Source organism: Neophocaena asiaeorientalis, unplaced genomic scaffold (genome assembly GCF_003031525.2).
Source record: "Neophocaena asiaeorientalis asiaeorientalis breed wild unplaced genomic scaffold, Neophocaena_asiaeorientalis_V1.1 scaffold78, whole genome shotgun sequence".
NCBI classification, from domain to species: Eukaryota; Metazoa; Chordata; class Mammalia; order Artiodactyla; family Phocoenidae; genus Neophocaena; species Neophocaena asiaeorientalis.
In genome coordinates this window covers 15,589,232-15,602,254 of record NW_020175018.1, presented here as the reverse complement: position 1 = coordinate 15,602,254, position 13,023 = coordinate 15,589,232, and the positions used below count along the sequence as shown (strand labels likewise).

Sequence of the window (13,023 nt, the reverse complement as noted above, 5' to 3'; positions counted from 1 at the left end):
CTTCAGTGCCTCACAGGCCTCTGGCTCAGCGAATGATAGTAACTCACACTTGCTGAGAACGGCCTGGTGTCGGTTATGATGCTGAGCGATTGCATGGGTAATCTCACTCCGCCATACCATTTCATACACACATCACTGCCATTGGTTATGTGGCGCCATGATATTATTTCCTACTGTGTAATTAAGGAAACTGAAGTTCAGAGAGGTTGACACGTATGGCAGCTTGGAGGGAGAGTGCCCCCCAGGCCTCCCTGACTCGGCATCTCAGCATCTGCCCTGCTTGGCGCTTCAGGCATGTTAGCGGATGTGTTGCAGCATCGAGATCCTGGGCGCAGCTGGCTGGTGGGTCCTGTGTGCTGCCGGCCTTCGGCGCTGTCCCTGGTGCATGGCTCCTTCCTGAGAGCAGGCGGTATGGAGCCATAGAAGTGTCTGGAGACTTGAGGAACACGAGGGCAGCCACGGCCTCAGGGAGGAAGTAGCCAGGTGTTTGAAGGGCAGATGCGCAGGCAGCCTCTGAAGCTGTGGAAGGGTGATGGGAACTCGTGACGGGAGCGGAGGGAGACCCGTCTGGGGGGCTCTGCGCCTTCCCCAGGGACCCGGGGATTTTAGGGCAGGTGCTTTCTGACCACCTTTCTCTGCCTGTGCTCAGCGATGAAGCCTTTAGCGTTTCAGCCGTCACAGGAACCTTGGGTTGATCCCAGCAGAGAGGCAGGCCTGGGAGTGCAGGGAGGAGGTTCTGCAGGCAGGAGAGGTTGGTGGTCGAGAACGGGGTCAGAGAGGTCTGGGCTGAACCTCACTTTGCAGTTCCGCCACCCGGCACAGGTCCTCTGCCCTCCCCGTGCCCTCGTTCCCAGGGTTCGCTCAGGGAAGGGGGGCTGGGGGAGGGCGGCCCTCCCGCGCACTTCTCCGTCCCTACCCGTGAGGGTGGTTGTTTCTTTAACCTGCGCCCACGTACGAGAAGTTCTCTCCTTTTGCCGACACGTTCAAGAAGCGCGTCAGTAAGAACACGTTCTTCGTGCTGGTACGGGTGGTGGACGAGCTCTGGTGAGTCCTTCCGCCCCGGGGGGTGGAGGGCGGAGGGGCCCAGCAGGCCGCGGGCATCTTGGGGTCCCCGCTGGGGTACAGGCTTCCCCACAGAGACCTGGGCCTCCCGTCAAATTTCACCTGCATCTCCTGGGCTCTGTGCCCACAGAGCCCTGCCCAAGGCCCTGGACAGGGCTCACTCCTGCGCGCTTCAACACGACCCCTGGGGAGAATGGCTTGTCCCCTCAGACCCGCCCTGGCCCGGCCCGGCCCTGATTTCCTTGTGGGGGCCATCCCTCTGACACGTGGCTTAGACCTTGGCTGCCCTCCTCATCTTTCCACGGTCCCCTGAGTGGCATTTGCCATTTCCAGTCATTGAACAAACACAAAGCACAAGGTCCCTTTCCTAGGTCTAGAGAGCCCTTGGTAAGGAAGCCACCCAGGCCCCGCCCTCAAGGTGTTTACCTTCTGCTGGGGGGTGGCCTTAGTGATTACGGGGTGGGGCTGTGAAACACTGCGTGTGGAGAGTACTGTGCAGGGGCGTCCTGGGGCTGTCTGTGGAGCCCAGACCTCGTCGTGATTCATCACCCCCGTGGGATCAGGGGCTCCCCTGGGGCAGGCTTTGTCTCCATAGCCCAGGCCGCGGCACGGTCCCTGGTGCTTATCCAGTGCCAGTGACCATTTGCTGAGAGAATGACAGTTATTTGTTACCAATGGGACCACTCCCGGCACTCTGTAGGATGCAGACAACCATCCCAAGACCTTCTCTGGCCCTCTTCCCACGAGAGGTTTCCCACCTCTGCTGGTGGGTGTCTCAGGTGTCTTGAGGGGGTTCTAGACCCCGTGGCACCAGCCCTCTTCTTATGCTTGCATCCCTGCCGCTCACCGCATGGCCCTTGGCCCTTTAGCCTAGTGGAGTTGACGGAAGAGATCTTGAAGCTGCTGATGGAGCTGGTCTTTCGCCTGGTGTGCAACGGGGAGCTCAGTCTGGCCCGTGTGCTCCGGAAGAACATCCTGGACAAGGTGGACCAGAAGAAGCTGCTCAGGTGTGCCAACTCCGACCAGCCCCTGGCGGCCAGGGGCGTAGCAGCCAGGTGCGCCACCCGCCGTCCATCCTGGGCTTCTCCGGGCCCTGCCTCTGGCGAGAGCCGTACCGGCAGCCGTCTCTCCATTCTACTTCCTTCAGTGCCCCCCTCCCCGCCCCCGGCCTCACAACCTCACCTCCCGGTTCTGCCCGGGCCCTGCGACGACGTGCCTCAGGGACAGCCCAGTGGTTCCCCTGGGGCTGGGCCTCTTCTCCAGGGTTACGTTGTATGACTGATCACCGTTTGAGTAGGAAGTGGGGCAGCAGGGCGTGTAGGGGCTTACCAGGACAGGGGACAGGAACGCCTTTCAGGCTGCGGTCAGCACTTAATTCTCTTCCCGGCACTAACGTGGCAACTTAATTCTTGTCACCCCCTGTGCCATCCTGACCGTTCCTGAGAACCTGTGTAGAGGTTCCACCTGTGTAGAGGTTCCACTGGCCCTCTCCCGAGGCCATGGAGGTTTGTTGATTTATCACCTCTTTGTTGGAGTCTCAGCTCCATTCACATGGCACCATCTTTGTTCCCACTGGGCCCTGAAGGGGGGTCGGGCTGTGCGTTCTCAGGCAGCTGAGCTCGCGGGCTCACGAGTGGAGCCACTGAGCCAGCCAGGCGGAGGCAGGGGGGCAGGTAGGCCCCGTGGTCCCAGGGAGCCGAGTGCAGTCCGGTCCTGACCCGCCCCCGACCCGCTGCGTGGCCTCCGTGCTGCGGTGAAGCAAGTCGTGTTCCCTCAGCTCTGAGGCCTGAAGTGCAGCCCCCACCCAGCCCCCACCGTCCCGTCCACTGACCACTCATCTCGCGCCTCTGTCTTCCAGGCCCGGGACCTTGCATGACTTTCACAGCCACGAGATAGCTGAGCAGCTGACACTGCTGGATGCCGAGCTCTTTTATAAGATAGAGGTATGGCCACGCGTGGGGCTGGGGGAGGGCTGTGCCCGGCCCTGGTGAGTGCAGCTGCTTGTCCCCGAGTGAGAGAAGCCACTGCGTCACAGCAGAGCCAGCGGGCCCAGGTTCTATCCAGTCTGCCTGCTTTTTCAGATTCCTGAGGTTTTGCTTTGGGCAAAAGAGCAGAACGAGGAGAAGAGCCCCAACTTGACCCAGTTCACGGAGCACTTCAACAACATGTCCTACTGGTAAGAAGGGGCCTCAGTGCAGAGCACTTCTGGATGGGTGCCTGTGTGTCCTTCGCAGAGAGCGCCCATGGCAAGGACAAAGGGGTGCCCTTTCATTCCTCCCCAGCTCCTTCTGGGGCCCTGTGGGCATTCGTTGTGAACCAGAGACAGGACAGGGCGTGTCTTGCACGTTGGAAGGGGCCACCTGGGGCGGGGGGGAGGGATGAGGAGGACTCAGCCAGGATTTATTAGTAATGTCTGCTATCGATGGCGGCAGAGGAGCGGGCGTTAAACTTGCCACCCTGCGCTGGTCGTTGCCAGTCTTCCCACTGCTAGGTGTGGCCTTGGGACTGTCCTCACACTGACTCTGCCTGAAAGAGAAGTAGAGCAACGGAGTGGCTGTATTATACTTTTATTTAGCCTTCAATTCTGAAGGCAAAGTGAAGCCCAAAAGTGCATTTATGTTGTAACATACAGCAGGACTGTTGACTCTTAAAGACGCGACTCAAGGGTGTCCACAGCCTCTCGGCCTCAGTAGAGGATGGTTGGGTGTGGCGGCCAGTTGGCAGTCTCATACTGTCCCCCGGACAAACACAAAATCCGTCCCCACCACCAGGGAAACGTCTGTTTCTGAAGTGTTCCAAGGACTGCTCTTTGGAGAATTGGGTCCTCTCCCACTTGCCCTGCTTCTCTCTGCACCACAGGCAGCGTTTCACTCGTCAGCAGCACATGCTTAGCGCAGCAGCCCAGCAGAGGACGAGGTGGATTCCAGGGCAGACAAGCCGTGCAGCCCTGAGCATGGCCTCCAGCCCCGCCCCTTGCTGGGCGCTGGGGGCTCCAGACACACCCCCTGGGGCCTGCCTGGAGATGTGGGTGGAGCCCCTTCAGAGCCCCGGTGCTCAAGGTGGACTCGGCGCCGGTGCCGTTTAATGGGTCAGAAGAGGGGCACGTTCTCTGGGTGATGGGCGGTGGCCCCTGTGAAAGCACAGGGGGTCGAGGCCACCGTGAGGTCCTCGTGCAAGGCTGGCCTTTGGCTTTGGTTGCTGCTAAGTTTCTGAGAGGTGCCCTCCCTCACGGCCAGCAAGGTGGCCTCTTAGCCCGCACGCCCACTCGTCTCGGAGCTAATCCTGAGTCCACACTCACTGAGCGTTTCCAGCCACCGTGGTGCTCACGGTCAGCGCTCACCGGGAGGGTATCCATCCGCACAGTCAGAGGTCCCAGCCACTGGATTCTGTGGCCTCTTACCTATCCCTGGGGTGCCATGAGCTCCTTCAGAGCAGAGACGGGGGTACACCTGGTGCCTCGTGAGCCCGGGGCACTCCCTAGGCACGGGCTCCTGGCCAGCTGGTACAGGTGCCCCCGTCCCATTGCCAGCAGAGGCCTGAAGAGAGACGGGTCAGCTCAACTGTCTCTTTCTCCCCTTGGTCCGTGCAGGGTTCGGTCGATCATCATGTTACAGGAAAAGGCCCAAGACAGGGAACGGCTGCTCTTGAAGTTCATCAAGATCATGAAGGTAACTGTGGGCACCCTCCCCAGAGCCCGCCACAGGAGCCCCTGCCTGCCCGCCCGCCCATCCCTCCCCCCGCCCTCTCTCTGCAGCACTTACGGAAGCTGAACAACTTCAACTCCTACCTGGCCATCCTCTCAGCGCTGGACTCGGCCCCTATCCGCAGGCTGGAGTGGCAGAAGCAGACCTCAGAGGTGGGCGGCTGGGAGGGCAGCCGGGAGGGCAGCTGTGGGACACGAGGCCCGGCTGTGGTGGGACGAGCTCTGCCCCGCCCTGCCCCAGTTTCCTGTCTCTAATCTCCAGTCACTGGGCCCTGCGGGGCTTGGTGTTAGTGAGTGCCGGGGTTGTCACGTCACGCCCCATCCTGCTGGCTGTACCGCAGAACCGTGCCTGGGTCCCAGCTTCACCTTCTGCTTCCTGCCCTCGACCCGGGCTTCTAGAGGGGCTCCTTCGGGCGCGGGCCGCACTAGGCATTGGGATGTACTGTGAACAGGCTAGACCCGTTATTAGGTGGAGCTCTTCAGGGCAGGTACTACAGGGAGAAGGATGGGGTGCTGAGCAAGCATGTGAACGAGGCGTCTGGGCCAGCCTGGGGGTCAGGGAGGCCCTCCTAAGGAGGTGTCAATCACGCCATGACCCGAATAGGAGCTTCCTGGGAAGGGAGGGGAATTCCCATCAGAGGGGACAGAGGAGCAGGACAGAGGCCAGTGTGGCCACATCACAGTGTGGGGAGAATGGCTCTGCATCACAGGGGTCTTAGGGGGCCTGGCAAGGAACTGGACCCTTATCTTTGTGTGGGTGCTGTTCCTGGAAGAGAGACAAAGCCCACAGGGTTGAGTGTCGCCAGGGCTACCTGGGGGTCGTCTCGTGGGGCAACATAAAGGGACAGTTACGAGACAGTGGTGTATGGAGAAATGGGACATTTACACCAGCTGCTCCAGGAACACATAACAGGCCCTGAGGAGGCAGGGAAGGCTTCCTGGAAGAGGTGACACATCAAGGCGCGAGGCACGCAACAGGCGAAGGGGCAGGACAGGCAAAACCCCACCCACGCTGCGTGCAGGAGCAGCGAGCTCACTCGCCATCCCTAGTGGACCCTGCCTTGAGTGCGGTGAGGCATGAAGATGGCAGGCTCGGGGCCGGGAGCGACATGCTCCAGTGTGTGCTTCTGCGGTTCTGGCGGGCTGCAGCGCTGAGCCCAGCCAAGCAGGAGCCCAGCCTGAGGTCCACCACACGGGGCGCTGGCTGCTCAGAGACGCGGTTCTTTGTCAGCACCGCGGAAGGCCTGCCTGTGGCTGGGGCAGGGCGGGGTCTGGCTCTGGGTTGGTGGGGGGAGGGGCCGGGGCTCGGTGCCCCAGCGTTGGCACCGTGCTCACGGACTGCGCGTCCCTCCTGCCAGGGCCTGGCGGAGTACTGCACGCTGATTGACAGCTCCTCCTCCTTCCGCGCCTACCGGGCCGCCCTCTCGGAGGTGGAGCCGCCGTGCATCCCATACCTGTGAGTACAGCCTCCCAACTGGGTTTGCCCCTCGTGTGCTCTGGGGAAGATACAGTGGGCCCCCATAGAGAAGCCCTCGCTTAAAGGCTTCCAACCCAGACGTTTGTGCTTCTGTTTGAACTTTAAAAGTAAAACGTGCTCCTTGGTAAACAACTTAGATGAAAGAGGGGCCCAGGGAAAATGGTTCCGTCTTCCCCACTGCCCGGTCCTCCCACGCCTCCTCTCTTCCCTCATCTGCCAGTGGGCTTGCTGAGGCGCACGTGTGGACAGCCGTGTAGCATCTCTCTTCCCCCAGCAGCAGCAGCGTGCTATATGGTCCAGCTGTCCCCAAGCTTAGCTGCACATCAACAGCCACCGGAGGGCCCTCCTGTCACCCCAGGAGCCCTGAGAGTACTTGGCGTGAGGCAGCTCAGGGAGCGTGTCCCCAGGTGTGGGCCACGGGCTAAAGAGGTATCTATCTCACCAAAAAGAATCCCATGTCACGTAAGCTTGGGAAGTAGCAGAAAACATTGAAGCTGAACAGTTTTCTTTGTGCGGGACTCACCGGACCCCTTAATACGCTAGTGGACGGTGGGAATCTCCAGGTGGGACAGGAGACCCAGCGCTGTCCCAGGCTGAGCGTGCGGCGGCATGCCCCTGGCCTCCACGCTCCGAAGTGTACATCTTGCAGCCAGCGGCCCTGCCGTGATTCCTAGCCTTCCTGCTCTGGCCGAGCACGACAGCCCTCCCCAGCCGGGCTGCTTGGGTGGGCGTGGCTGTGCGCCTCGGGCTGGGCTATCCCTGTGCAAGAACCGCCCCCACCGCGCGGCTGCGCACCCTGTTTGACGATAGCACGTGACCCCCACCCCGCCACTCAGGGTCGGGGTGGTGTCGTTCTTTCCTGCTCCTCCGTTACCTGCACCGCTCTGCTGGGCCGGGACGGCTGTTGGAGAGGCTCCATAGCAGGTGGGCCTGAGCCCGCTTTCCGGAGACCAGAACCTGAGTCGAATCCGCGCCGCCCCTCCCCGCAGACGCGCTTGCGGGTTTGGCAGCTGCTCGGGCTCCGGCTCGCCCATCAACCGCTTACCTGCCGGGCCACCCTCCAGAGTCTAACCTGCTTCTCCGTCCTCCCAGGGGGCTCATCCTGCAGGACCTCACCTTCGTTCACCTAGGAAACCCAGACTATATTGACGGGAAGGTGAATTTCTCCAAACGGTGGCAACAGTTCAACATCCTGGACAGCATGCGGTGCTTCCAGCAGGCGTGAGTGCTGCCGCCCTGAGGGGCCGGGCGGGCAGGGCCTGCACCCAGAGCTGGCCGCCAGCTTGTCCTGCGCGATCCCGCGGGGGGAGGCTGGCGAGCCCTGGCCCTCCCGACTCCGGGGCAGTGGGGTCTCCCTGGGACCTCCCGCGGAGGGGAGCCCTGGCACAGAGCAGAGCACAGCTCGGGGGCGCAGCTCACGCTCCGCGCGCCAGCGGCACACGTGGACGCCCCTGCCCCGTGAGTCTGCCGGGGCGGCACACGTGGCGCCTCCACGGGGTCTTGGGGCTGTTTGGCCCACACTGGCTCTCACCGGCCACCCTCCTCCCTCCGCCAGGCATTATGACATCCGGAGAAACGATGACATCATAAACTTCTTCAACGACTTCAGTGACCACCTGGCGGAGGAGGCGCTATGGGAACTCTCTCTGAAAATCAAACCCAGGAACATAACACGGAGGAAAACAGACCGGGAAGAGAAGACCTAGGAAGACCTAGGAGCAGGTGCCGCAAGCGAGGAGAACTCGAGAGGCTCAGAGCGCCGCTCCGAGGCCGGAAGGGACTTTGGACCTGTTACGTGGCGGTGGCGCGTGTCCTGGCCTCAGAGCCACCAGGCCCATCCAGGCCGCTGCTGTGCCGGGCAGGCGTCCGGAGCCGCAGCAGCTTCCTGCCCCTCCTCCGCAGGAGCAGACCCCCGGCCCGGGGGAGCCAGCGGGCGGTCTCACTGCTGATTTGTGAACTGGGGGTTTGGGTTTGGTTTGGGTTTCTGCTTTTGCTCTGTCTTCCGCTCTCCCTCTCTCCCCCTCCCCCCAAGCCTGGGAGCAGCGCAGGGACTTCAGCAGCAGCCCAGGAATGGTGGGAGTCTTCTGAATCTCCTGAAATGACAGATGAGTAGAGGCCCAAGGGCCCTCGGGGCGGGGGCTGCTCTCCCCGTAACCTTCAGTTGGGTGGGCAGAACGTAGAGGAGACCCGGGAAAGACTCCTTTCACTTTCCGTGTCCTACTTTTTAAGTGGAGGATGGTGTGAGCGTCTCACCTGGCCCAGAAGGGACGGCAGGTGGCCTTTCAGCAGCCCTGGGGCTGGTGCTCCCGTCGTGGTCCTGGCCCGCCCTTGCTGGGTCACGAGCAGCAGCCCGTGGCCATCGTGTTTTCGCCCCTTCACTTCCTCCGCCCCGTCCCACCGGCCCTCCCCATCCTCTGGCACCGTGGGAGCTGGGAAGCAGCAGCTGGAAAGGAAGGACTTGACCATCCAAGAAACACACTTAGATTATCTGAGTTGGGGCCAGTAGCTCGTGGTGAGTGAGTTAACCCAGAGAGAGGGGAGGGGCATTTCTGTTGGGGGGAGGGCCGGCAGCCCCCTCCTCTGTCGCTTGCCGTGTGCCTTAAACTCCATCTCCTATCCGTCCCGCCCTGCGGGCTCCCCTCCTCCCTGGCGCTGAGCCTGGTGGGCCCAAAGGGGCCCCTCTTTGCTCATCAGACCTTCTGCCAGCCTGACCGGCTCTCCCGTGGGAAGGACAGGGTGTCCCTGAGAGGCAGGGGCCTGGCGCAGAGGCTCCCCCTGGGGTTGACGGCCATGGCTCACCTGCTGGCCGGCAGGAGGCGCAGCGTCTTCAGAAGCAGGTGCTCTTTCCAGCCTCGCTCTCCAGAGCCAGCCCCGCTGCTGAGGTGGGCGAGCTGAGGGGAGGCCTGCAGGGGCTCTCCACGCCCCCTGGCCTCCGTGCCAGCCCGACGTGGGCCTGCGGGCGGGCTGCCATCAGAATGCCGCCCGCCTCCTGTTTTGTTCGTTTTACGTAACTGAGAGCTCACTGCTCCTGGGTTTGGGACTTAGCCCAGTTTAAGCAGAACAAAAGTAGAAAGCAACATCTGTTAACTGTTTAACAGCCACGTCACTTTGAGTCCTTCATGGGTCTTTGAACAGCTTTTAGCAAGAAGCTGTTTGTCCTGTGCACAGAGGGGAGGAATCTGTGAAATGTCAGTTAGTTACGACCCCTCAGGCAGCGATCCTGCGGCAGCGGGCAGAACGCGTCACTTTATTATTTAAAGAGTGTGTGTATAGAGTCGCTGGTTATGAACAATATTGTGTGTGGGGTTGGGTTTCAGTGTGTTCCCGCTTTTTTAAGTCCTCTCATTTCAGTCTTTCCCTCCTTCCCATCTTCCTCCTGGCCTGGCCCTGCTCTGCTGCTGCTGTGTGCTCAGGGCCCACGGGCTGTGTGGACTGCGGTTCCCTGGGGCCTCCCTCCATAGGCGGGCAACTGTCGACGCCGCGCTTCCGCTTCAGGCTCAGCGTCCCAGCCGCGAGCTGGACGGGGCTCGGGGGCGTCACCGTCCCTCAATTCAGAACAGACCCTGCACCCACACCTCCCCTCCTTGCCAGGAGCCCTGGCTCTGAGCCGAGGCACTGGGCAGGCAGCGCCGGTGGACAAGGGGCCGGCGTGGCCAGGTGACCCTGCATGAGGACAGCAGGTGCAATGTGTGTTTTAACTTATTGGCTGACAGGCTTCCCTACCTTGACCTCACGGAGACACATTCTGGCTCTGGGAGTTGCCAGCCTGGCTGTGGTTTGTCTGTCTCAGGGGCCAGATCAGCTGTACGAATCAGTCTTTACAACAGAGACACCCTCGGGAGGATTCGTTCTCTGCAGAGGCAGTTCTCACCTGCACGTGTGGGTGGATCAGGGCAAGGGCAGGCACGCACCAGGGCTGATTTTAAAGCCCGATCCTGAGCAGCGCCTCCCTCCCACGGCCCCGCGCCTCCCCAGTGTTACATTGTAATATATCCCCAACTAACCTGGCTGATGGTGGCATCTTCCTGCAGACATTTCAAACCTGTAACTTTTATATGAAAGGAAAATAAACACAGAGGAAAGCCGCGGCCACCTGTGTACCACATGCCGCGTGTGTCAAAGTGACAACTGAGCTGTCTCCTTTCTGTGACCTCCTTGTGGGCTGGGCGCCTGGCAGGTGGTGGGGGGGGTCTTTTGTCCCCATCGCGGTGGTCCCTTCTCTGTTCCCCAGTTTCTCCATCTGGAAGTGGGGGTAAGGACAGCTCTACCTTACACGGTCTGTGAAGGCTCAGCAAGTCATACCTGGAACAGTATCTGGTGAGCCGTCACCACTATTACTAGCATGTATTGAGTGCCAAGCACTTCGCAGGCAGCTCTACCTCACTGAATGCTCTTAATTGAAAAATGATACAAGTGAAACACTGCAACCATAATAAGTACTACAAAGAAGAGGAGCATTAAGGGAGCGGAGCTGGGTTTGAGGTCCGCTCACAGACACCAGGTCCAGACAGGCGCTACAGGCAATTTATGCTAAACACGTAGCTTCAGTCTTAGACGAGTGCCCCTGAGAACAGAAGAAGGGAAACACTTCTCAACTTGTTTTATGAGTGGAATACAACCTTGACACCAAATCCAGGCAAGGACAAGAAGGAAAATTATAGGCAAAATTACTGATGCAAAAATTGTAATCTTAGCAACCCCAAACCAGTGATAACGTAAAGCTCAAGACTCCCCATTGGGCACACCCTCAAATGCAAGGATGGAGCGATGATAGTACTGGATCCCTTTTCTTAGACCCTTATTTGGGCATTCCCATCTGGTACGCCTTTCCTTCCTGGGGAACTGAGAACAGGTGTGCCACCTCCATGTGTACTTTCTCCACCATGGCATACTTAGATTCCAGGTGTTGAGATGGCAGAGCCCTAACTGGAGGGAGCCCAGTCAGGGACTACTCCCACTGTTCCATACTGGGCTCTACACGAATGAAAAATGAATTTGCACTTACTAATAAGCTGCTGAGATTTCAGGGCTTTTAAGTTTTCACAACATGGCCTAGCCTCTCCTGAATAAAATACATTAACAGATTAAAGGAAGAACACCATATAATCACCTCAGTAGTCAGAAAGACCACTGTTAAAAAATTAAAACCCCCATTCATAATTTTTATTTAAAAAATAACTAACAGTCTTAGGTAAGGAGAAATCAAAAACTTCCTTAATCTAATAAATGTTACTTTCTAAAATCTCATGCAAACGTTATACTTAATGAGGAAATATTTAAAGAAGTTCCTTTAAAATAGAACAAGGTAAGGATCCCACTGTCACCTTGTCTTTCACTGTCGTACTGGAGATACTAGCCAATGCAACAAGAAAAGAGATTAGTAAGAAAATCACGATAGTTAACAACGAACTACTAGAAAACATAACTCTTCAAATATCCAGTTTATACTAACATCACAATTCTTAAGGTACTAGGAATAAACCCAATAAGAGATGTATAAGACCTTATAGGAGAAAGGGTGATCCAGCAGGAGAAAATAACGTGTAAATATTTACACACCCAAATGCGAGCAACCTGAATATAGGAAGCAAATAGTAACAGACTTAAAGGGAGAATAGACAGCAATACAGTAATAGTAGGGAACTTTAATACCCCACTTACATCAATGGATAGATCATCCAGACAGAAAATCAATAAGCAAACGTTGGCCTTAAACACATTAGACCAGACGGACTTAAAGATACATACAGAGCATTCCATCCGAAAGCAACAGAGTACACTCTTCTAAGAGCACATGGAACATGCTCCAGCACAAGTAACATGTTAGACCACAGGTCGTCGTAAACGTACGAAGGTTGAAATTATATCAAGCATCTTAGCCAGTCACAACGGTACGAAACTATAGAAATTACAAGAAAGTGGGAAAATCCAAAAATACACGGAGATTAAACAGTATACTACTGAGCAACTAATAGGTCAAAGAAGAAAATAAAAAATACATTAAGACAAATGAAAATGGAAATACAACATATCAAAACTTACCGGATGCAGCAAGAGCAGTTCTAAAAGGGAAATTCGTAATAATAAACACCTACATCAAGAAACAAAAAGCTCAAATAAACACTCTAACTTTCAAGGAACTAGAACAAGTGAAACCCAAAGTTAGCAGAAGGAAGGAAATAAAGGATTAGAGTGGAAATAAACAAAATACAGACTAAAAAGACAATAGAAAAGATCAATGAAAGAGCTGGTTCTTTGAAAAGATAAACAAAATGGACAAACCTTTAGCTAAACTCACCAAGAAAAAAAGAGTACTCAAAATCAGAAATGAAAGAGGAGCTATTACAACTGATACCACAGAAATACAAAGGCTCCTAAGAGACTTCTGCGAACAATTATACGTCAACAGATTTGACAACCTAGAAGACACAGATGACAACCTAGAAGACACAGATGACAACCTAGAAGACACAGATAAATACCTAGAAGACACAGATGAAAACCTAGAAGACACAGATAAATACCTAGATGCATACAACCTACCAACACTGAATCATGAAATAAATCTGAACAGACCGATTACTAGTAAGGAGATTGAATCAGTAATCAAAAACCTCTCAACAAACAAAAGTCTGGGACCAGATGACCTCACTGGTGAATTCTACCAAACAATCAAAGAAGAAGTAATATCAGTTCTTCTCAAACTCTTCCAAAAACTAGAAGAGGAGGGAACACTTCCAAACACTTTTTTTTGAAAAAAAAAAAAAAAAAAAAAAAAAAA

The 13,023-nt window shown here is 56.9% G+C and overlaps 1 protein-coding gene across 1 annotated transcript in view; it reads left to right on the top strand.

Annotated features, from left to right (window-relative positions):
- Positions 1 to 10,374, top strand: part of RAPGEF1 (Rap guanine nucleotide exchange factor 1) — a 116,697-nt gene extending 106,323 nt beyond the window's left edge. Inside the window, exons 17-25 of the mRNA XM_024762754.1 lie at positions 952 to 1,044; positions 1,932 to 2,117; positions 2,921 to 3,005; positions 3,144 to 3,238; positions 4,652 to 4,730; positions 4,817 to 4,918; positions 6,124 to 6,221; positions 7,335 to 7,463; positions 7,798 to 10,374. Coding sequence (XP_024618522.1) covers positions 952 to 1,044; positions 1,932 to 2,117; positions 2,921 to 3,005; positions 3,144 to 3,238; positions 4,652 to 4,730; positions 4,817 to 4,918; positions 6,124 to 6,221; positions 7,335 to 7,463; positions 7,798 to 7,948 — 1,018 coding nt within the window. The 3' untranslated portion in view covers positions 7,949 to 10,374. The remainder of the gene's footprint in view (positions 1 to 951; positions 1,045 to 1,931; positions 2,118 to 2,920; positions 3,006 to 3,143; positions 3,239 to 4,651; positions 4,731 to 4,816; positions 4,919 to 6,123; positions 6,222 to 7,334; positions 7,464 to 7,797) is intronic.
- The last annotated feature ends 2,649 nt before the right edge of the window (positions 10,375 to 13,023 follow it).